This window comes from Myxocyprinus asiaticus, chromosome 43 (assembly GCF_019703515.2).
Source record: "Myxocyprinus asiaticus isolate MX2 ecotype Aquarium Trade chromosome 43, UBuf_Myxa_2, whole genome shotgun sequence".
Taxonomy (NCBI): Eukaryota; Metazoa; Chordata; class Actinopteri; order Cypriniformes; family Catostomidae; genus Myxocyprinus; species Myxocyprinus asiaticus.
In genome coordinates this window covers 24,664,529-24,690,511 of record NC_059386.1, presented here as the reverse complement: position 1 = coordinate 24,690,511, position 25,983 = coordinate 24,664,529, and the positions used below count along the sequence as shown (strand labels likewise).

The following is a 25,983-nucleotide window of genomic DNA, read 5'->3' as shown; positions in this document are numbered from 1 at the left end:
AACTGTTTTCTACCCACTGCTTAAATACTAGGTCCAATGCAGAGGGGGTGAATAAATTATTTTTATAAATAGGGCCCAGAATTGACACTGATGTAAACTTATAGTGATAGCGGAACTGATTAAAAATCCTAAAAATGTAGAAAGCACTACCGGATTAGATGTGAATCGGGAGGCTTTCAAGAGTAGTGAAGAATATACTAGAGCAGGAAGGGATGAAGAATGACAGGTTTGTGATTCAATTAGACACCAATTTGTTTCCGGGCGATGGAACCAGAATAAAATCTTTTGAATATTGGACGCCCAGTAATAGTGAATAAAACTTGGAAGGCCTAACCCACCTACTTCACGACTCCTCTGAAGAATATGTTTATTAATCCTTGGAATCTTATTTTCCCAGACAAAGGAGGATATAGCTTGATTAACTGAAAAAAAAAAAAAAAAAGATTTGGGCAAAAAGACTGGCAAAGACTGAAACAAATAAAGAAACTTGGGGAGTATTGTCATCTTTACAGAACTGATTCTTCCAGCTAAAATAAGGGGAAGACTGCGCCACCTCTCCAGCTCCACCTTTGTTTATTTTAACTGTTAATTGGCTTTGAACAAATCAGAGAAAGAGCGAGTCATATGAATTCCAAGATATTTAAAGCCTTCTTGAGAGAAGTGAAAAGGCAATAATTCATATTTGATCTGCAATGCTGAATTATTAATGGGAAAGCATTCACTTTTTAGAATGATAGCAGGACAACTAGTTATGGGATCACTGACATAAAGTAAAAGGTCATCAGCGTACAAAGACACACGATGCTCAATATCCCCCCTCCTGATCCCTCGAAACAGTGCAGTTGATTTCAGTGCTATTGAAAAGAGGTTCAATGGCGACTGCGAAAAGAAGCGGAGACAGTGGGCACCCTTGACGAGTACCTTGCGTTAGTGGGAAATAATCAGATAGAGAATAATGGTCTGAATAGATGCCAACAGTGAATGGTATAGTAATTTAACCCAAGATATGTATATATTGCCAAAACCAAAGTTTTCTAAAACTGCTAACAAATATGGCCATTCAATTCGATCAAAAGCCTTCTCCGCATCCAAAGAGATGATAACCTCTGGATCCGGAGAAGGAACAGGCAAATACATCATGTTGGCTAATCTTCGAATATTAGAAAAAGAATGACGATTCCTAATAAATCCTGTTTGATCGTCTGAAATTATTGTGGGAAGGACATGTTCCAAGCAGTATGCTAGAACCTTTGCTAGGATTTTAATGTCAGCGTTTAAAAGGGAAATAGGACGATATGATCCACACTGAGTGGGGTCATTATTTTTTTTGAGGAGGAGTGAGATGGAAGCTTGTGAAAAAGTTGGTGGCAGAGAACCATATTCCAAAGATTCTTTAAACACTTCGAGAAGAATTGGTGCAAGTTTCTCCTTAAATTTCTTATAAAACTCAATAGGATACCCATTAGGGCCTGGAGACCTACCACTTCTCATTGCCATGATGGCCATACTGATTTCTTCCAACTCAAGAACTTGATCTAAATCTTCTACCTCATCTAACTGCAACATTGGAATGTCTAAATTATTTAAGAAATTGTTCATATCTGTTGTATCTGAAGGGAATTCTGAAGTATATAATGAGGAATAAAAAGATGTGAAAATTTTGTTAATTTTCTTTGGGTTATTTGTGAAAATTTGGTTAGAATCCTTTATCTGAAGAATAAGATGTGAAGCAACTTGGTGTTTCAGCTGGTGAGCCAGAAGCCGGCTTGATTTGTCTCCATATTCATAATAAAGGCCACGAGTCCTAAAAACTCTCTGCTTGAGTTGTAGATAAGAGATTAAATTTTTTCTGTAGATCAACTCTTTTTTACGTAATTCAACTGTAGGTGTGTTAGAATATTGTCTCTGTCTAAATCTAGTATAGATTGTGACAATGCCTGCAATTCCTTCCTACGCTCTTTATTGGCATATGATGTGTAGGATATTATTTGGCCTTTAGAGTCTCCCAGAGTAATGAGTAAGATACTAATCCCAATTTATTGCTTTCAAAGAAGGTGTCTATATTGACCGACACAAAATTTTTCACAAGATAACAGGAGATTAAGTTTCCACTGTGGTCATTCCCTGATATTCAAGGGAAAATGGAAGTCTAGTATCACACTTGCATGGTCTGATATAACTATAGCTGAGTACTCAATTTTATGAACCATTGATGTAAACAGATTATCTATAAAGAAATAGTCTAGCCTGGAAAAGGAATGATGAACATGAGGGTAAAAAGAGTACTGCTTGGCCATTGGATTTAAAAATCTCCAAGTGTCCACACACCCATTTTGTCGCATAAAAGTAGAGAAAACCTTGGCCATGTCAGAAGCGATACTACTAGAGCTAGACCTATCAAGCAGTGGGTCAATAACACAATTCAGGTCTCCAGAGAGTATCAAATGGTGTGTATTAAGATTGGGAATTAATGACAAGAAATTATTCGTAAATTGAACATCGTCCCAATTAGGAGCATAAACATTTACTAAGACAACTGGCACTTGAAAAAGAGATCCAGAAACTATAACAAAACTACCATTCGGGTCACTGAGTACATCAGATGGTGTAAACTGCACTCTCTTACTTATTAATATTGCCACACCTCTTGATCTGCTGTTGAATTTGGAATGAAAGACATGGCTAACCCATATTTTATGAATTCTATTATGGCCCTCTGGTCTTAAATGAGTTTCTTGTAAGAACAAGATATCTGGTTTATAATGCTTAAGATGGAAAAAAACGTTAGTTCTTTTAACAGGGCCGTTAAGCCCCCTAATGTTCCATGACAGCAATCTCACAGGATGGCCCCCATTCTCATCACCTATATTAACTAAAGAAATTAACTAAGAAGTGCAGGGCTTATAGTTTGAAACAATCTGTGTCCATGAGCTGTGAGAAATTCCAAAAGAAAACAGGTCTAAACAATGTGTAACAACTAGAAAGATAAGCTGCAGACCATAAATCCCAACCCCTAAACAAACATAAGGAGAAAAAAAAAAGAAAAAAGAAAAGAAATCCTAGATCTAATTCCCCAACTGAGGATGATCGCAGACATAACATACCAAAAAAACTTCCAAAGTGTACAAAATAACTATAATGAAAGTCCCAAACAGTCTTAAGTGCAGCTCCCTTCTATAGGAGGTTTAAAAGCAAATAGTATTGCCATTTAAGTACACTGTCCAGCTTAACGGAACATAAGGAATATGTAGTATATGTAGTATAAGCGAAGAAAGTCACAGTCAGCCTCAACCTACATATATTCTATGTAATCTTACCCTAAAGGGTAAAAGAGAAAAACGTTATTGCACCTTAATCTTCATCCCAATGGGAAAGGTAGAAATCATTGGCTTCCTCCGGTGTATCGAAGCAGTGTGTCTTTCCTTTATGCGTAATACGAAGCCGTGCTGGGTATAAAAGGGCGAATCTAATACCCTTCCCGTACAGCCATGCTTTCACATCTTTGAACGGTGTTCGCCTTTTCCCCAGCTCCGCGCCGAAATCTTCATGGAAAAACACCCTGTGGCCGCGATAGTACAACTCCTGTAAAACAAATACTCTAGGTCTGGACTGTTGGCCTTTGAGTCGTTGGTTGGCACAGGTCCGACTCGGCTGGCACGCGAAAGAAGGAGTGGGCTCGTGAAGAAATCCTTCCCCAGTACTTCCACGAAGAAGTCAGTCATAAACTTAATGGGATCTGATCCCTCCAGCTTTTCGGGGATACCCACCACTCTCATATTAGACCTCCGTGAGTGATTCTCGAGATCGTCCAGCTTCTCCTTCAAAGACACATTTTCTTTCTGTAGCACATCAGTGGATGCCTCAACATTCACCAGCCTGTCGCTATAATCATTTAGGCCGTCTTCAACCTCGTGAAAGCGTTCAGCATGCACTTCGTAGTACGATTTAACTTGCTCCAGTGTTGCGTTCGCGGGTGACAGGGCACCAGTTCAGTTTTTAAAAGAGATTGAACTACTTGCATCATGTCAGAAAGAAGCGCTGATCGGAGTCTTTCAAGGTCTTCAGGTAAAGCAGGCGAAACCTTGAGGTGAGGCGCCATGTCATCGGTTTTACCAGAGGCCCCGCCGTCTTTGCCTCCAGCTTTATTCCGAGGTTGCTTTCTTGTCGTCATTATGTTGTTGACCTATGTTCCCTAGTTGTTCAGAATGCTAAATAATGTATCGGAGTGAGCATATATCAATAGTAAGCAATCAAATAATTAAAAATGCTCGGGAGCCGCACCCACCAACACCTATTCACGACATGCTTAACCCGGAAGTCATCTGGGATCCCTTTAACTACAGGATAAGTTTACTTCATCCATCATTGGCATCCGGTATAGACAGCCTTAAGCTATTGTGGTACAATGCGACGCAACAGGGTGTAGACAGGGTGTTAGAGTTTCATCAGTTTGGAAGAGAAATGCTTTCATTTTCGATTATTCCTCATCTCATTAGCATTCCAAACCTCTCCAAGGCTGCCGTTCTCTAAGAGCCAGCAGGTTAAAGGTGAAACTTTTTAAATGAACATTCACGTTTTCATCAAGTGCTCAATTATGTATCACACAGTAATTAGGACCCTGAATTATCGATAGTGGAGGGAAGGGCCTGTTCCTGACAGCTCTGGCTATTTTTAAACTGATGGAGAGAAGATGAACTCCCTGGTGCGCCTCCTGTACTGATTATATCTGAGTGGTGAGTGGGAATGAATGGCTAATGACAGTGACTGCCAGTAATGGATTGGGCACAGCGTAAGAGTAGGACATCTCTCCCATACACGTTAATGTGTTTTCGATGTGATTCTGTGTTGGGGACCCTGGGATATTATTTTCATAAGTGTTTCCACAAATGTCAAGAGCAAACTGGGAATGAAGGGATGCATAGAGTGCTGCCCATATAAATTAGAAAAGAAATAGATGGGGAAAGATAAAGCGGAAAACTGAGATGCAACCCTAGAGATTGTGTTGGCAGAATCCAGATAAAAATGATCTGTGGTAGAGCTCAGAGGATGACATTGCAACATGCAGGGGAAATAAAGAGTGTATGTTTGATCATGATGCAAAGCCATGGTTGGTGACAATCGAAAGTCTGGGCTTAAAGGAAAGACACAGGGGTTTCGGGAGTAGATCTGAGAACTGTGGAACTCTGACTGGATAGAATATCGATAGCCTCAGGCGGGCTGTAATTCACAAACAGTGAGTCTCTGGTAATGAGCAGTGCATTCAGGGATAGAAGATGTTTCCTTTTTGGTGATGAGGTGTCAAGTAGAGATATCTCGCTTTGAGTACAGACTGATGTTGTAGCATAGGGATATCTTCATAGAGCAATTCAAACACAATGCGACAGAAATACAGTGCATTCAGAAAGTATTCAGACCCCTTAATTTTTTTTTCACATTTTGTTATGTTGCAGTCTGATGCTAAAATGCTTTAAATTACGTTCTTTTTTCTCACATCAATCTACACTCCATACCCCATAATGACAAAGCAAAAAACAGATTTTGATAACTATGCAAATTTATTCAAACAAAAAAACAAGTATTAAGTAGTCACACAAGTCAGTATTCAGACCCTTAACTCAGTACTTAGTTGAAGCACCTTTGGCAGCGATTACAGCATTGTGTCTTTTTGGGTATGATGCAACAAGCTTTGCACACCTGGATTTGAGGATTTTCTGCTACTCTTCTCTGCAGATCCTCTCAAGCTCTGTCAGGTTGGATGGGGACTGTCGGTGGACAGCCATTTTCAGGTCTCTCCAGAGATGCTCGATGCTTTACCGTTGGAATGGTATTGCGCAGGTGATGAGCAGATGATGAGCAGTGCCTGGTTTCCTCCAGATGTGACACTTGGAATAGAGGCCAAACAGTTCAATCTTCGTTACATCAGACCAGAGAACCTTGTTTCTCACATTCTGAGAGTCCTGTTGCAGTGATGGTTGTCCTTCTGCAAGTTTCTCCCATCTCCACACATGATCTCTGGAGCTCAACCAGAGTGACCATCGGGTTCTTGGTCACCTCTCTTACTAAGGCCCTTCTCCCCTGATTGCTCAGTTTGGCTGGGCGGCCAGGTCTAGGAAGAGTCCAGGTTGTTCCAAGCGTCTTCCATTTCAGAATTATGGAGGTCACGGTGCTCTTGGAAACCTTCAATGCAGCCGAAATTTATTTGTAGCCTTCCCCAGATCTGTGCCTCCACACAATCCTGTCTCTCAGCTCTGCAGGCAGTTCCTTTAAACTCATGGCTTGGTTTTTGCTCTGATATGCATTTTCAGCTGTGAGGCCTTATAAAGACAGGTGTGTGCCTTTCCAAATCATGTCCAATCAATTGAATTTGCCACAGGTGGACTCCAATCAAAGTGTAGAAACATCTCAAAGATGATCCAGAGAAATGGGACGCACCTGAGCTAAATTTCAAGTGTCATAGCAAAGGGTCTGAATACTTATTTCAGTTTTTTCTTTTTAATAAATTTGCAAACTTATCAAAAATCTGTTTTTTTGCTTTGTCATTATGGAGTATGGAGTGTAGATTGATGTGAAAAAAGAAATAATATAAAGCATTTTAGCATAAGGCTGCAACATAACAAAATGTGAAAAAAATGAAGGGGTCTGTCTGAATACTTTCTGAATGTACTGTATGTGTACCTGCTTGTCCTAATACATAACAAATTATGTCTCCACATCCTGCTTCCAAAATGCATGCTTGATGTAGATGATGCGAGCAACAGCGTGTTAGATATTAGGCTCCATACACCACAGAGATGCAGCACCTCCCCTAGGCTCTCTCTGAAAGCGGAGATTATCATAAATTATCAGAGAAATATTATTTATGCTTTGATTAACAGAAAGAAAAGTAGGGGGAATATATGGATTACTTATAATTGCATTGGCAACTGGCAGATAATAAAATAAACAGCAATACATTTTTCAATCTAAATGAGAAATCCAAACATCGTTCATTCTACAATGAAAGCTAAAAATAACCCTGTAATGAGCCAAAGAGGATCTACCTAAATGGTTGAAGGATTTAAATGAGGAAATCAATGACAGTAATGATCAGTCACTAATGATGAAAGAAACACACTCACCAAACATCAATGTTGGATACAGAGAGCAGACAAATAACAGCCTGCAGTTTAAACATAAAACCAATTTATAGTGAGCCACCTCAAAAAGTATTTTGACCTAAGTCACATTTATAATTGTATGAATGTCATTACATTAAATAAGCCAAATATCAAAGCAAGTGACTTTTTTTTTCCTTCTTCATTTTAAAAAGATAGCACAAGCACACTTTAAGCAACATTTCACCAGGGCTGCACGATTATGACAAAATAAATTAATAAATAAATAAATTCATAATCGTCAATTATTTCCCTTGATATTGTAATTGCAATTTTTTTTTTTTTAATTTATTTTGCTATAAATGGAAAATACATTAAAGTAGTTGTGTTGGTCAACTGGATTCCATATTCTTTACGTAGGCTACACATACAAAAAAAAAGAAAAAAAAAGAAAAGAGAAACAGCTCATGAAGTGTTCATGAAAAATAATACTAAAATACTAGGTTGTCATTACTGATATGCAGATAGACTAATTTAAATGTTTTTTGTCATTGCAGTTTTGCACACAATGGACAAAAAAAAATCTACTGTAAATATGTAATCAACTCTTTTCACGATTAGTTAGTTGCGACAGCTGTTATTGAAATCTTGATTATTTTTTGTATTAATTGTGAAGTCCTAAAATTCAATAAATGAGGATTTTAAATGATTTTAAGTACACACAAAAGTGTCAGTATTTCTGGTTACCAAAGTTAGTGGAACACACTAACTGTGTGAATGTGAGGGGAACTTACTTTATATATTCACTAAAAATAACCTTGTGACCAGTTGTCACAAGTCATTGCAAAAATGGTTCAGAAATGTTAGTTCAGAGAAAAGCTCACCATTTTTTTAAAGCTGCCTTTGGTGTGATATTTTGTAATGTAATGCAGTGACAATCAGACATTTGTAAGAGTGGCTTAAGTGTTTAAATACTTTTTGGTGTCACTGTCTATTAAGATTTGCCAAAAATCGGTCAATTTTACAAAACTGTTGGTTTCTTTTAGTGTATATCAGCAGGCTAACACTAATGAAAATATATAAAATGTGTAGTTTGTTGAAATTTGCAATTGTTGCCTACACCAAAGCCACATTTCCTCATCTTCCTTTGTGTTCATCTTTGGACCATTTGGTTTAAAGTAGTGCTGTCAGTTGATTACAATTTTTAATCGCGATAAATCACATTATTCTTCCATAGTTAATCACAGACATTTAACGTAGTGAAATGTGCCTCTATATATACTTTTTTTCAGTCAAAATGCATTTATATGCTTTTTAGGAAAGAAAATAAAACAATATGTAGCAATATAATGCTTTATCAACATTTTCCAAAAAAAATCCTTCCACAGTATAAGATAGAAATGCACTAAAACCACACTGATTCAAGTAACATTAAACATTTCCCAAAGTTGGGAGTTTGCCTAATTGAAAGAACTAGTATCCCCACATAGGTATCATATTTATTGCAAATGGCATTAAATCTCTTCCTTCACAATATTAATCAGCTGGCAGACTGTGGCTATCCACTGTGCTACAGCAATCGTGAAGCCGTGTTCATGATTACATCAGGGCGTCAATGCCAGCATCAAGGGACACTTTGAACTCAACATGAAAAGCGCTGCAGACAATGTTTTTGTGATAGTTAAGACTTGTCATGCTTCTGTGGTAATTAAATTGCACATAACAATGGCTGTAAAGTACTTGATTTCTGTCACAAATCCCATCTGGGCTTGTTTTGTATAATAAATAGCATTCCTTTCCTAATTCATTGACATGGAATGTCTGTTGTGTGTGCTGTGGTGTGTGCGTCAGTGTAATGACTCTGGGCAGACACATCAACACATCACAAAGGTTCCGCCCTGGTCCGACCAGTTTTTATGCTGGTTTATGCTTTATCAATGTTATCAGCTCTAGTTTAAAGTAAATTCAAAAATGGCTCAGACAAAGTTAGTTGTGAGAAAAGCTCTAGCATCATTTGTTTACCACTTGATTTGATATTTTGTTATCTAATGCAATGATATTTAGGTATTTTTTTTGTGTGCAAATATTTGGAGACACTGTGCTTCACATTAAAAACAGATTATTTATTTATTTTTACTAAATTGATGGCCTCTTTTATTGTTAAACTGCAGGCTAACACTAAATAAATATATAAAGACATTTTTTTTAGATTCACAACTGTTGCCCACACATTTCCTCATCTCCCTTTGTGTATGTTCAGACTTACAAGATGCAATGCTGCTAAACAATAGGGTTTAATCTAAACACAGCAATCTTATTTTAGAGCATTTAACCCTTACCACTGCTAAAGAGGGAGCATGAAAAATGAGAGGTCAACGCCTGAGGCTTGGCCCCCTGGATCAATCCTCCCTATTTAAAGTGCTACTAAGCGTTTGGGGCATTGGCCATTCGGTCATTCGCAGATACTGCGATATCAGCAGCCAAAACTGACGTTTTCTCTAGATTTCGTGGAAATCACATTAGTGGTTATTGGCTAAACTAAACAAAATATGTTATTAGGACACACAACCCACCCTCTTGACACTCTTGATTGAATTAAAGTACAAACTTTTCCTGTAAATCTGAAGGTTTACAATCTGGGGGGATCAAATCAAGTGGTCTGTAGGCTGTCATTGGACTAGAGATTTTTAACAACAACAACATGTAAATTAAATCAAAGCTTGTTCATTTTATTTGGGGTTGTGAAACAGATGCAAGTGTGTGTCTTATCTGAAAAAGCCCGATTGGGGGGGACCAAGGAGATGGAGGGTCTAAACCTCTGAGCTGTCGTTAACATAACGAAGTCTTAGCACTCCAAAACACTGGTGTGCACCAATGATCCTAACACCCCCTCAGAGAGCCTATAATTACAGCTTATAATGAGAACTGCCGCAAAATTATTGTTTTAGTCACCAGAATGTAAACACAGGTTCAGGACCCCACAGTTAAAGTCTGAGGTATGAGTATGTAATTACGTGAAGAAAGCTGTTCTCAAAGGTCGCAAAATGACTGTCTCTGGTTGTTTTTTGACCGGGTTTTTACAGTAATTAGGTTTTGAGGGAGTGCCTGACCACAAGAGCTGAAATTGTGCTGATGAGCTGTAAATTAAAGCTTTCTGTCCACTAATAGCTCATGGGTTGAAATGTGGGCATAACCTCCTCTTCTCTGACCTGTCCCTCTTTCTAATAATCCACATGTCTCACTCCTTTTTGGGTCTGTCACTATTTCTCTGAAGAAAGGTGATTTTCTTGTATTTGTAGGAGTAGAAGAACTTTATTCTGCACATAGTGACCCCAAGGCCAACCACTTTACCCGAAAAAATCTTGATCAGTGACCGAGCCTCAACAAGAACAGAATTCTACAGGCATTGGAGTAACAGTGTGTGCTTAATGAATTTTTCCACAAAAGTGAATGCAAATCGAATACAAAACATAGGATATCCCTAAAAGAAAAACTCATTATATGAGCCTTTGTTCTTGAGAAAAGGCAGTGATTTTTCACATACTGTTATTCTATGCTGTTACAGACACATTCTTTCAAGCTCACCTAAACTGGAACATCTCCACCAAATTAAATGTATTCAAATTTAAAACAGATAATGTTGCATGGCATATTCATCAAAGGAATGTGATTGTCTTATATATATATATATATATATAATGTAATATATTTATATATATATATATATATATATATATATATATATATAATGTAATATATTTATATATATATATATATATATATATATATATATATATATATATATAATGTAATATATATATATATATATATATATATATATATATATATATATATATATATATATATATATATATATATAATTTATTTCAAACTAGGCCAGCAATTCTAGTTTAGGTTTTAGTCTCAGTGCTCAGAGTAATATTGAACAGATAGTTCTGGCTCTAAAATTTGATTGAATGGTGCATTTTAAACGTTTTTGTAAAACAGTCAAAATATGCACACCCTTGACCACACAAAAACAGAATTCTATATTAATGCACCAAGTTGCTTTGCAACTGTAAACAGCCTACAGTTAGGCTGATAAACTATATTACATACATTATTGATAAATGTAATAATTTGTTGAATGTCTTTTATCATTTGCTGTTGCACCAATTTATAAAAGCAATAAGCCACAAGAGGCCATGCATAGTGCATTTTGAAAATTAAGAAATAGGAATTATAATGCACTAAACTAAGAACTCCAGGCGAGATGGAACAACTCAACATACTCATGTGCAGACAGACAGACAGTGAGATGCTGCCACTGCATTTCAGGACCGGATGATTCCAGCGCACCCTGACTGGCCATATGAGATTACACTGGATTTCAGTTGTGGTAATTACTCCATCACTTCCTCTTCAGAAGCTCAGTGAGCTCACAAGATGACTCTTGACCTGAGTTGCATGAACTGGATTTTCAGGATTCATTTAATTCATGTCAACAGTTTTGATGCAATGTAAAAAATAGACACTTCATTGAAAAAAAGAGGGTGAATGAGGATGCTGGTTTGCAAAGTAAAGCGAATCAACATTTTGATGGTAATTCAGAAGCAAAGCATTATTAATGTGATTTTGAATTCATCTGTTTCTTCCACTGAGATATACAGTACATATCAGTGACAATAGGTAGGCATCTCTCATACAGTATATGATACATGTCTCATTTTCTGAACTATGGGCCACCATAGATCATTTCTATCTCTCTCTCTCTCTCTCTCTCTCTCTCTCATCATCATCATCAGTTATTATACTGGCTACCACAAGACAGAGAACAGTACAAGCATCAACACACTGCCACCCTGAATAAGCTTACTATAGACAAAACTGACACATCAGCACGACAGCCTGTCACTACACCACATGGAGTTAATTGGAATGATGAATGCATGATGGGCACAGTGCTGTGTGAGCTGCTCTTTGACTATACTCAGCTATAGTAAATCTAAACAGAACTCCATTCAAATGGATGACTGAACGAAGATTAATTTTCTATAGATGATAAAATTGTTTACACAGAGAAATGTATCAGTACAGTACTCTCATTTTCATAGTACATACTGAACTTAATGCCTTTGTGTGTGTGTGTGTGTGTGTGTGTGTGTGTGTATAAATAAAACATTCCTAGATTATGGTATTTGGAAAATTTGTCCACAGAAATACACAATGACACATCTAGGGACAATCGGTGGTATGAGAGCAGCAAAAACAATGCCTATAAATATTCCTCTGAACATACTAGTGATGTTTACAACCATATTATGTGCAAAAGCACTGCTCTTTACCAAGAGGATATGTTATGTCTTTTAAAATGGATTGTGTGTGTGTGTGTGTGTGTGTGTGTGTGTGTGTGTGTGTGTGTCTAAGAAAAGAGTTGGGAAAGTCGCCCACTAGTTTTCTCATGACCCTGGCCTGCACTGAGCATGCTCCTCTGGGGACACAGCACAGAGAGAGACTCCTCTCACTTCTGAATATGGGACATCCTGATACGCAACACACCCCACATTCAAACCCTAACCAAAATGGCACAAGTGAGAAGCAATAGGGTCTTGCATGCAACTCCAGCTACAAAATGTGATGCCAAAAATTATTTGAACACTCAAATTGTCCATACAAAAAACATTATAACATTTAACCGAAAAAGGGAAAGGCTGAAGCATCACGGTAAAAAAAAAAATACGGTAAACACGCTTCAGGCTTTACGGGATGTAATTTTGATGCCTGTATATTTTATGGTGCATTACTGTTTATATTATTAAATTATATAAACTTAATACTTAACCTTCTGAAAAAGCTTTTCACTTTATAATGTATTGTTTTTCACCATAGTAATTACAGAAAGGCACATGATGACATGAAGTTCATCAGTAGTGCCCTTTTCAAGATCAATGACCAGTAAACATGTAGAGACAATGCTCAGTGTCACACACACAAACACTAAACACCATCAGGGTAATACATGTGAATTTAAAATAATGTAATAAACATTAACTAAACTACATCAAATATAACAAAGAACACCCCAATGTACATAAGTGATATTAAAAATAAGAAGAAACATAACAATTCCCATTAAATATAATGAAATATGGGTCACGCAGGGAATTCTGGGAATGCCCGATTTTTTTTTAACCATAATTTTAACACTAATTTACCGTAAAAAGTACTTGTACTCTCTTGTTAAACATAATATACATTTTTACAGTTAATTATACTTTTTACATCTAAAAAAGGCAATTTTTTGCTAAATTTTACCATAAAATTACGTTTTGTCTTTTTAAATATATGATTTTTTTACCGTATATTTTAAGGTAACTACCCGTTAACCAATTAATGTTTTTTACTGTAGCGTTTTTACAGTCTTTTACCATTAAAATTATGGACATTTTTACAGTGCAATTCTTATTATTCCTTCCCTTCTCACCTTAAAATTATACAAACGTTTGATCTTATTTTATTATCCGCATTTACAGTCCTTTTAACAATTCATAATTAAAGAGCAAGGTGATTATTTAACAGTACCTTAACAAAATCACTTAATTAATACAAACAAAATGTACCACATATACCTTCACTTAAGCAATCTAAACCTATATACACATAAAACCGCTTAGTAATGTACTTTAATACTTTAATTCTAGTTCAATAATTCATAATCCAATCTTTCATACTTTTTGAACACCTCATTTCTAAACAATCTTTTAAATGTATTAATTGTTTTTACACAATTTTAATTAACATCCAAGCTTATTTCACAATTCCACCCACTTTACTGAAATGCATCTGTTTTTCAATTCAGTCCTTAATTGTTTTTTAAACATACATAATCCCTTCAAATTATAATTACTCTGTCTTAACATATAGATTTATACCTGTAAAAATGTGTCTAATTTAAATCTATCCGCAAAAAACATCAACATTTTAACACGTACATATTTAAATAATTAAAATAGATGATTATTCTTCGAGACAAAGTATAAACTAATTATATTTTTTATTATATTTTAATATTTGTTTAAAAGTACCATGATTAGTCATGATTAATCACAGAAAACTATGTTTGATTAGTTAGAAAATTTCAATCGATTCACAGCCCTAATATATACTGTGTATATCTGTATTAGAGGTCTGCATGGGCCTTAAAATGAAACCCGAATCCGACCCGTACCCGAGACTGTCTGGCCCGACCCTACCCGGCCCAAATGATACCGTCAGATTTTAAGCCCGAACCTGACCCAAAATTGCTTCCTATCTAATTTCTTCTCCTAGCAAGTACTGTTGTAACAGGCTATATTTTATGTAAGCATATAGGCAACATTCGTAACAATACTGAAACAGTAAACATACACAGTTTTAAGGCACAGCAGGCCCTTAGTACACTAGAGCAGACGGGATAAAAGCATTACCTTACCGTTTATTTGCTGAAACTTCACTTGGTGCAGAACAATCTGGAATAATATGAAACACTATAACAGTCCCCTCTATGCAGCTTGAACTTGTTTAGAATGTTGAATCTTTGTGACAACTGTGCTTAAAAACAATCTAGACTTAGCACAAAGAATGAAACAGAGCACAGGTGTCTCAATATGCATTTTTGAAAATTTGAAGTTCTTTTTAATTTGACATGGTGTTTAAAATATGCCGGTCCTGCACGAGACACTGAAGAAAAAGCGAGACACGGTGCAAATGTCAAAGACATTTGTCCAGCATGTGTTTAAACAATGGGAAAACAGAACAGACGCACGCAAAAATACGCTCGTTGTGAACAGCCCCTAACTTAGTTAGTACTTGATAGAATTGCCTTTAAAATGTTTAACTTGGGTTGAACGTTTTTGGTAGCCTTCCACAAACTACTCACAATAAGCTGCTGTAATTTTGGCCCATTCTCTCCAGACAGAACTGGTGTAACTGAGTCAGGTTTGTAGGCCTCCTTGCTCGCACACGCTTTTTAAAATTTTCTATTGGATTGAGGTCAGGGCTTTGTGATGGCCACTCCAGTACCTTGACTTTGTTGTCCTTAAGCCATTTTGCCACAACTTTGGAGGTATGCTTGAGGCCATTGTCCTTTTTGGAAGACCCGTTTGCGACGAGCTTTAACTTCCTGGTTGATGTCTTGAGATGTTGCTTCAATATATCCACATAATTTTCCTTCCTCATGATGTCATCTATTTTGTGAAGTGCACCAGTCCCTACTGCAGCAAACCACCACAACATGATGCTGCCACCCCCATGCTTCACGGTTGGGATGGTGTTCTTTGTCTTGCAAGCCTCACTCTTTTTCCTACAAACATAACTATGATCATTATGGCCAAACAGTTCAATTTTTGTTTCATCAGACCAGAGGACATTTCTCCAAAAAGTAAGATCTTTGTCCCCATGTGCACTTGCAAACTGTAGCCTGGCTTTTTTTATGGCGGTTTTGGAGCAGTGGCTTCTTCCTTGCTGAGCAGCCTTTCACGTTATGTCGATATAGGACTCGTTATACTTTGGATATAGATACTTGTCTTCCTGTTTCCTCCAGCATCTTCACAAGGTCCTTTGCTGTTGTTCTGGGATTGATTTGCACTTTCCACACCAAACTACGTTCATCTCTAGGAGACAGAATGTGTCCCAATCCTGAGCGGTATGATGGCTGTGTGGTCCCATGGTGTTTATACTTGCGTACTATTGTTTGTACAAATGAACGTGGTACCATCAGGCGTTTGAAAATGTATCCCAAGGATGAACCAGATTGTGGAGGTCCACAATTTTTTTTCTGAGGTCTTGGCTGATTTCTTTTGATTTTCCCATGATGTCAAGGAAAGAGGCACTGAGTTTGAAGGTAGGCCTTAAAATACATCCACAGGTACACCTCCATTTGACTCCAATTAGCATATCAGAAGCGAATTGACTAATTGCTTAAAGGTTTGATATAATTTTATGGAATTTTCTAAGCTGCTTAAAGGCACAGTTAACTTAGTGTATGCAAATGTCTGACTCACTGGAATTGTAATATAGTAAATTAAAAGTGAAACAATCTGTCTGTAAACAACTTTTGGAAAAATTACTTGTGTCATGCACAAAGTAGATGCCCTAAATGACTTGCCAAAAAGTTTGCTAATATGAAATCTGTGGAGTGGATAAAAAAGTGTATGTAAACTTCTGACATCAACTGTACATTTTGTTTTAAAGAAACTGGTTAGTCATTAGTTCGAATTTCTGCCTGCCTGGCGGACATCTCAGCCTGGATGAAGGAGTACCACCTGCAACTCAACCCAGCCAAGACTGAACTCCTTGTCTTTCCAGCCAACCCTGCTGTTGAACACAACATCACCGCACAGCTGGGTGCAACTACAGTAACGCCTTCCAAATCGGTCAGAAATCTAGGGGTAACCATCGACAACAGGCTAAATTTCACAGACCACATCTCAAAGACCGCAAGATCATGTAGATTTACACTCTACAATATCAGGAAGATAAGACCCTTCCTCTCTGAACATGCCACACAACTGCTTGTCCAGTCACTTGTCATAACTAGACTGGACTACTGTAACGCTCTCAATGCAGGCCTCCCTGCATGTGCAATTAGACCCCTCCAAATGATCCAGAATGCAGCAGCACGTCTGGTCTTTAATGAACCAAAGAGAGCATGTTACATCACTCCTTGTCTCTCTCCACTGGCTGCCAGTTGATGCACGTATCAAATTCAAGGCTCTGATGCTGGCATACAGAACAGTCACTGGGTCTGCTCCAGCATACCTAAAATCATTTATGCAGAGCTACGCGCCCACTAGAAGCCTGCGGTCGGCTAAGGAACGTCGCCTTGTTGTACCAACACAAAGAGGCACCAAAACACTTTCCCGGACTTTCAGCTTCATCGTACCACGTTGGTGGAACAACCTTCACAACTCCATCCATGAAGCTGACTCACTCTTCAAAAAACAACTAAAAACACATCTTTTCCATGAGCACTTAACCAGTCATTAAAAAAATAAAAATAATAATAATAATAATAATAATAATAATAATTTCTGTTGCACTTTATTCTGTTTTGAATACTGTTATGATGCTAGTGATACTTTGTAATACAGCACTTTTCATACCACTTTCTCCTAAGATGATTCGCTTATGTTTTCCTCTTTTGTAAGTTGCTTTGGATAAAAGCGTCTGCCAAATGAATAAATGTAAATGTAAATGTAAATTAGTTATCTTAATTAGTTAAATATGTACATATTAAAATGTTGTTGTTTTTTTACAGATTGAGTTAAAGGTGCACTCAGCGATTCCTGAGAAACACTGTTGATATTCAAACTCAGTCATTAACACAAACACACCCCTCCCTTCGGTGCTCCTTTGGAAGCTCCGCCCCCCAAATTCATGCACACGAGACGGTTTTACGCACACCAGCTCCAGACACTCACAACTCTCCTACTACTAAATCTAACATCACAACAACAGCATATCTATTAGGGATGGGCATTTTGGTCATTTTGTCAACTCGAGTACTCGGACTAATTACTCGAGTACTTGTCGAGTACTCGAGGGGCGATTACATGTTCATAACTGTATATATAATAAAATGTCTGACAAACATCTATGGCTGCTGCATTGTGCCTTGTTGTTCCAGTGTATCGTCTATTCATTATTATAGGCTGTTATAACATAATATGTTACAAAATGTACAAAAGATTCAAAATATAATGCATCATATTTTATCATTATGTGAACATTCACTGTCCAACTCTGAAAGAATGCGCCCAATGCACGTCTGTCTGTTCTTCCTTCAGGTTACCGTAGTAATCTTAGTAAGCACGCACCAGTTTTTTTAGTGACTGTCTGAACCGTCTATTTTCAAATAACAGGAGACACAATAACCATTGCATTTTTAATATGCGTGTTAAATTGAAGTTCAGTTTGAAGACGCTGCAATATGTTCCATTTAGCTGCACTCTGTCTAGCTGTTTGAAACACTTGCCTGCTGTATATGCATTGCTTCAGCGCATCAAGTCCACTGCCACACGCGCCTGGTGTGTGTGTGTGTCCAAATGTTCGCTCTTGTGAGGAAAGCCACGATGCTCTGTATTGTTGTTGCTGTGATTCAAGAAGCATTCCATTCAACTCGGAGAGTCTGAATTTCCACCTTCCAACTGGGGAAAGTGCAACGGAATGACACTTTATATCGGACATCTAACTTGGAAACTCGTGCAGAAATCTTCAACTCCCATTTCGTCGAGATGCAGGTGCGTGTTACTTCACGCAGGGCAGGGAGGTTTACGGTCAGTGACAAACGTTTACTTTTATTAAATAATATCCATAATATCCATGAAATGAGTTCTTACATGAAATGACAAAAAACGTGTTTAGCAAATGTTTTGCAGAGACAGGTGTTCAAAACACAGTTAATTACACTCTCTTTTGATTATCGTAACGATAGCATTGCAGTGTTGTATTAGTTTGGTTGCTATGAGACGTTTCTGACAATCAATGTACCCCTCAAAACCACAACGTAATCAATCTCAAAATTAAAAATAAGCTCCCTCTTTATTTGTATGTTTAGTTGTTAGGTAATTGTCACCAGATTTCGAATTAAATTTAAAGTCACATCATGCATGATCACTATCGATCATTGTTTTCATGATCGATCATTGCTGCCATGTCTGAGTACCCGAGTACTCGAGCCCATATTTAATATCTAGGTTCTGTGAAACATAGCAAAATTTATGTTACCCACTTATTGAGAAGAAAAAGATTAACTTCTGCATCCGTCTTCAAGCCTTTTACCTCTCTGAGGTCTCTCTGCCACTGAAAAGCCTTGTCAATGTTGATGCGATGTTATCATAATCCTTCTTTTTTAATTTAAATTCGTCTGACCATTTTCTCTTGGTCTGTTTCTCAGCCATTTTTCCTCTTTGGAGTTTAGAAAGTTCGCATAAGCCAGATTTGCATTTGCTCTTCTTATGAATTTCCCTCTCGCTCTGCCCCCACCCCCCAACCTGTGCATGCACAAGAACCACCCCCTGTTGCTGATTGGCTGGAGTATTGTTGTGTGGATCGGTCTGTTCCACTTTGTTTTTGTCACATTTACAGAGCCAGGGCTGTGTACAATTACTAGATTTTTCAGCCCACCCACAGAATGGATAGCTAGCAGACTGTGAGGAGATATTTGCAGAATTTGACAGAAAGTGTATTGGATTAGAATTACTGAATGCACCTTTAATTACACACATTTCTTCAGGTATAAATCTTTGATAAATGTATGTGTATACATGCCATAAAATCAGTGGACATTTGGTAATTAAAATTTTGACAAAATATTATGCCATTTTACAGTAGACCTTTTTTAATAACAGGATCAAATGAGAAGATTAAATTCCTTTCATGTTTTATTAGCAAGAAAAAAAATAAGATGTACTTTGCCAATGCATTATTACAGATATAAAACAAATTGAATGAAGTTTAAAATCTCAAAAATATTATTTTCTCTGGCTGCCATTCAGTCCTACAAGTATACCTGGTTGCAGCTTACTGAGTGGCCAGGTCCTTCTCAGTCTCTACCGTGTAATTGCAGTTTTGTTTTTGACAATGGTTCAGAAGAAAGTGAGTGAGGCGATGCGAAGAGATACGGCAGCTTGCCCATATCTCTCCTACACCTGGTTCACCAACTGCAAGTGAATTCTCCATTCTCCATACAGTAAATCTACTCCCGTGTTTATTATGCCCGGGACATGCGTCAAGCATAATGAATTAAGTGTGCACTGCTACACACAATTAGTTTCTGTGCTAGGATGCGCAGTCAGCTTAAAATTGTTCTTGTGCTATCTTTTATTGATAATCAGACATTTATAGTGTCTTTATGGAGCCACTGTATGTGTTAACATGGAGAAACTTGGGTTCTACAGCATCAGACTTTAGAATTGTTGCTATGTTCTTCGATACGCATATCTAAATATAAATGCAGGACAAACAAAACCTTTGGCCTGAAATTACTTAAAGTCAATGTCGCCAAAAGTCTAACTAGGGCTTTAACCAAAAGCAATGCTTTGTCTTGTACAAGCTGCCAGAGCAACGTGGGATTACAATAACCTATAATGTTCTTCGGAACTAATTTTACCCTGGCCACCTGGCTTAACATAGCAAACTGCAATAGCGTTTTTATGTTTTATTTTTTTTTAAACACTATTTCACTCCAGCAGGCTTAGTGAATCCTCAGTTAGTACTAGTAATGAGTTTGTCAGTGAAATGAGTTTGACATCACATCCAGTCCAAACTTTACAGTGATCACACATTGGCAGCCAGCCAGTTAATAATATGTCAAGAATTGAGCTAATGGAAATAATGAGACGTTTGTTTCAAGTTTGATGGACCACATTTTATGCTCCTCATGTTTTTACACATGTTGTATGACAAGATAATAATGAGCCTGGAAGCAAACTTAAAACATCAAGACAAACAGCAAAAGGAAATTGTTCCCACTCTGACTGAAATGAAGCTGAGTACAGAAACAGCCCAAAAATCAAGTACAACATTTAGTATTCCAGAAGGAACTTTTCCAAAACAAGAGAAAAACTAAATAGAAAAAAAGCACAAATATATATATATATATATATATATATATATATATATATATATATATATATATATATATATATATATATATATGCTGAAAAAACATGTTAGTTATTTTTAATAACTTCCAACATTAACGCATCTGTGGGTCATTTAGCTTCATTTTAATATACATTTTGTTATATTATATTTTGTTATACTGTACAATACGGTTCTATTCATTAACATTAGTAAATGCATTCCTATATTCACTGTGCATTTTCACATTGAGAATAAATGGGCTCATCAAAAAGCTGAAAATTTTTGCTTTCAGAGGCTTTATATGGAGTTAGGATGAAAATAAGGTGCATTTCGAACTGTTCTGAGACCAGTGCAGACAGACAGCACACTGGAGTCATTCACAAAAAAGGGAGCAAGGGCATTTAATCCAAACTTCCTATCAAAAGTTCAGTTTTAGGCTGAAGATATATGTTTGGGCCACTCAACATGTTTGGTAGACATGGGACAATGGTAATCAGTACATAGATTTTTCCAGCAAAATTTTATTTTAACATGGTTTGCAGTGATTGGATGATGCTAGCCATTACTTTGAATCAGAATTGATTATGCTAATTTCTGATGTAATGTCTGTAACGTCTCAACAACATGAATAACCAACACTCCTGGAAACATAATAAACAATTTGATTAAAAAAAGAATCATATTTTCTATAGCTTGGTGTTAACTTAGTCCTGCTGTCCACTTATATGGACATTAATTTTTAGAAAAACAATTTGCTCTAGAATTTTTTTTTTTTTTTGTGCTTGTTAAATAGGTGCTACTAGTTACAAATCAAAAAGGGAAATGGAAAATGCACACAGCAGTCACGCTCGGGTCTCAGGAGGTTAAAGTCAGAAATGTTAATCTTATAAATGCACTTAGGGTATGTTTACACGACAACGATGTACTAAAAACGGAAAAGTTTATCCTTTGCATTTTTGAAAAGTTTCGCGTACAGATGACAACGTTGTGAAAACGATCCCCGTTCACACGGATCCACGAAAACTACTAAAAATGCTGTATTATGCATGCCAGGCCAGTAGTTGGCAATGTCACTTTGTAAAGAAACACTACGCGCCTGTGCACATAAGCATTCTTCCACAGAATGCTGGTCGTAGTAGTGATGCAGTAAATCTACACTTTGCGTCAATAAACTCAAAATCTTGAGCAGCACAAACACAGTCCTGTATTCCGCCATTGTAGTTTTGAATGTCTTGCGCGTTGTTTTGAAGTACTCGCGTGCATGCCTATAGACTGAACATGTAATACGCGTGCGCATGACGTCATCGTTTTCGCAAATTTGCGTTTTTGGATGTTTACACACAGACAATAAGGGCATCGTTTTAAAAAATGTGCACTTTGAAACACGTTTTCAAAAGTTTGTGTTTTCAAGCCCCAAAACACCATTGTCTTGTAAACAAACAGCCAAAACGCATAAAAAGTTTCCGTTTTTAGTTAAAATATTGTCGTGTAAACGGCCCCTTAGACATAAATTTTTCTGTTAAAACTGTTGTATTATTTAAGCTGTAAAGTTGTTTAAATCAGCATTTTTTCAGTCATATTAAGGCCAATTCACACTACCCCAACAAACTCAATATGTTGAGAAGCATAATTGTCACTGTCAAACTGCCACATTTTGGCAGTTCTGCCTCAGATTAGCCCCATTCACTTCCATTGTAAAAGGAAGTACGAAGGCACTCAAATGGTTTTCAAACAACCAAATCTTTTCTTGAATATTTCAGACAATTTGTATGAGAATTTTGCATTAAATGAAAATATTCTAAGGCAAATTCCACAATACTTCACAGCTAATGACTCACTTTGCCTTAATCAACACTGATCACTGAATTGTGTCCATTTTTTCTCCACAATCTAATCAAAGAGCCACTCATGGCAATTCCCTGCTGTTAACCTATTTCACATAATGTACCCCTTTCCTTCTTTTCCGGGCATGTGAGAGAAGAGGACGCACCTGCTAATGTTCATGTGTGTGTGTGTCACTGTATGTGAAAACAAAGGATCACCTATCTCAGTGTAGGTCAGACACATCCTGTGACTTAAGACTGCTACAGCATTACTCAGTCTACATCACTCAAATCCACACAATATCAATTGTTTGTAGTTCACACACAGAATAATGATAGGAAAATGACATTACCGCCTAAAAAAGCAGCTTATTATATGACTTCATAAGCAGATTTGGCCACACCCAGACTGAAACTAGTGTGCCTATGAAAAGCTTATGTGGCTGTTTTGATAACAGTGTTTTATGAGGGCATGCAATTCTACCTGCAGACAAGGTGTCATTTCACAAATGTGGGGCATAGCTTTCTTTTCAGTCACATAAACGTGAGGGTTACGTTAAATTAGTGACCTATTTTTCTAAGTGGAAGCAAAATAGAAGACATATTGTAAAATATATTCAATTATGGGTTACAATTAACAATACGCTGTATTTGTTAACATTAGTTAACAACATGAACTAGCAATGAACAATAGTTGTACAGCATTTATTAATATTGGTTAATGGTCATTTAAACATATACTAATACATCTTTTTTAAATTACAAGTTGTGTATATTAGTTAATGCATTATGAACTAACATGAGCCAACAATTGCATTTTCCATAAATTAACATTAACCAGGATTGATAAATACTGTAAATTATAATTGTTCATGTTTTTACTTCCATAAGTTACATTTCTGAAGGGAAAAAAATCTGATAAAAAGTACAGTTTCTATTGGTTTGTTGTTGTTTATCTATGGACTCAACTTGAAAGACAGTTGAGTATAGGCGACAATATTTTATTAAAACATAAAGTATATAACCAACGCATTTCGCACACAGTAACATTTCAAATAGTTGTGTTTAAGCCTCCTACCTGAGATACAGCACAGCAATGTGAATATTGACAGGTAGGTGTGAAGTTTTGCTGAAGTTGGCTTCTCCATGGCTCAGCATGTGAGGAGTGTCCGTTCTACGCGCACGCTCGGACGTATTAACACTGCGCGTGAAGTAGATAACGGTTATCTACAAACAAATCAAGTGTCCTTCTAAAACGATGTCCTCTTCGAAACGAGATATGTTCAGAGTGGGAAAAGCGGCGCTACATCCAAGCTTGGAATCATTTTTGACTCTTCAGTTGTTTTTAGTGATCCTGGACCGAACAAGTGTTCGTTTGTTTCGTGCCGTACATCCCAGTATATGCCTTATATTGGTTTCCTAGGTGTTGTAGTTTCTTTACGCACTGCTCTCTGTCATTCACAGAGTGCCAGCGGAGAGTCAAGTGAACACTACCAGTAGTTGGAGTGTATGCGAGTGGAGCGGTTGCACCTGCACTAGTGTGGAACGCCCCCTGTGAGCAGTGACCACGTCATCACTTCTGCTACAGGTAACTTCAACATGGCACACATGGGATATTCAACACTCCCACTGTGGTCATTTACCTGTTGATGTGCATGCCTTTATTCAGTTTTACTAACACATAATAGAAAGTATAGCAGCAAAACTTCAAGCAATCGCAGAATGGTCCCATCAGTATACACTTCAGAAAATTGTGCATCATTCATTGAGTGCATGACTAGGCTTAAAAGATAAAACTATGCAGAACTTTTTATTTTCTCTGTTCCATGTTCTACTTTTTGGCTGATGTGGCCCCAGTACCAAAATAATTGCACACCCCTGCTCAATTGAATGTGTAAGACTAATACTTTAAATTGGCAAACATACAAAAATCCTTGCATTTTGTGAACGCACAAAATGCTGCATCAAAACGTATAAACGTGTATGATTTTGCAAATCAGTATGTCCTAATCTTCAGGCGCTGAATTTTGCTGTCATTTTCAGCGACAGATCATGGGGAAAACACCCCCGAAGCAATAAATATTTTGTACATTAAAAAAACAAAACTTTTATTTACGTTGTTTAAGTAGCATTTAAACATGATTTAATCTATTAATTTTTTTTATTTTTATTATGATACATCTCCACTTTATACAGACCACCTCCACTATTTTCAGAAGCACCCTCAGTGATTTTGATCTGGAACCGGACCTGTCTGTAGGTCCATACAATGGGAGTGAATGGTGACCAAAACTTTGAAGGTCCAAAATGCACATTTAGGCAGCATAAAAGTAATCCATATGACTCCAGTGGTTAAATCCATGTCTTCAGAAGCAGTATGATAGGTGTGGGTGAGAAACAGATCAATATTTAAGTCCATTTTTACCATAAATTCTCCTCTCTGCCCAGTAGGTGGCGATATGCACGAAGAATACGAATCACCAAAAACAAAAGAAGATGAATGTGAAAGTGGAGATTTATGGTAAAAAAGTACTTAAATATTGATCTGTTTCTCACCCACACCTATCATATCACTTGTGAAGATATACTGTAGATTTAACCACTGAAGTCTTATGTGACAGATTTTTACGCAGTTTACAAATGGACAAAACACCAAATGGACTAGAGCGTACATTTGAGCCATCAAAGGAATGAAGCAAAAGTGGTTACCTGTGTTTTTTTTTTTTTTTTTTGGGCGGGGGGGATTTTTCCCCTTTTTCTCCCAATTTGGAATGCCCAATTCCCAATGCGCTCTAAGTCCTCGTGGTCACATAGTGATTTGCCTCAGTCCGAGTGGCGGAGGACGAATCCCATTTGCCTCCGCGTCTGAGACAGTCAACCCGTGCATCTTATCACGTGGCTTATTGAGTGCGTTGCCACGGAGACATAGCGCGTGTGGAGGCTTCACGCCATCCACCGCGGCAACCACGCTCAATTCACCATGCGCCCCACCGAGAACAAACCACATTATAGCGACCACGAGGAGATTACCCCATGTGACTCTACCCTCCCTAGCAACCGGGCCAATTTGGTTGCTTAGGAGACCTGGCTGGAGTCACTCAGCACGCCCTGGGATTCGAAAGTGGTTACCTGTGTTGAACTTGCTCCTCAGATGCTGACTGGGAGTGAGAGATGCTTTGCCGAAGCAACGGTGCAAAACACCATGCTATAGATCTTTTATGTTATTATGAGAAGTGTAAAAATAATTTCGGTTCATTATGAAACTATGGTGGGCCGCCACAGTCTAGGTAATTAATGGGAAACACTGATATTTTTACATTCATCACAAGAACAGGCAACAACAAAGAAAACAATGCCACATTGTGCATGCTTTAGTGGTCTATAAAATAAATAACAATTCAAAATCAACAAATCTTTACACAAAATTGAGAAGGCTGTTC

At 37.3% G+C, this 25,983-nt stretch overlaps 1 protein-coding gene across 1 annotated transcript in view; it reads right to left on the bottom strand.

The window, feature by feature from the left end:
• The window catches only part of LOC127433307 (endothelial cell-selective adhesion molecule-like), a 67,259-nt gene extending 43,196 nt beyond the window's left edge, over positions 1–24,063 (bottom strand). The window contains exon 1 of the mRNA XM_051685084.1: positions 23,622–24,063. Coding sequence (XP_051541044.1) covers positions 23,622–23,691 — 70 coding nt within the window. The 5' untranslated portion in view covers positions 23,692–24,063. The remainder of the gene's footprint in view (positions 1–23,621) is intronic.
• Between the last annotated feature and the right edge of the window lie 1,920 nt (positions 24,064–25,983).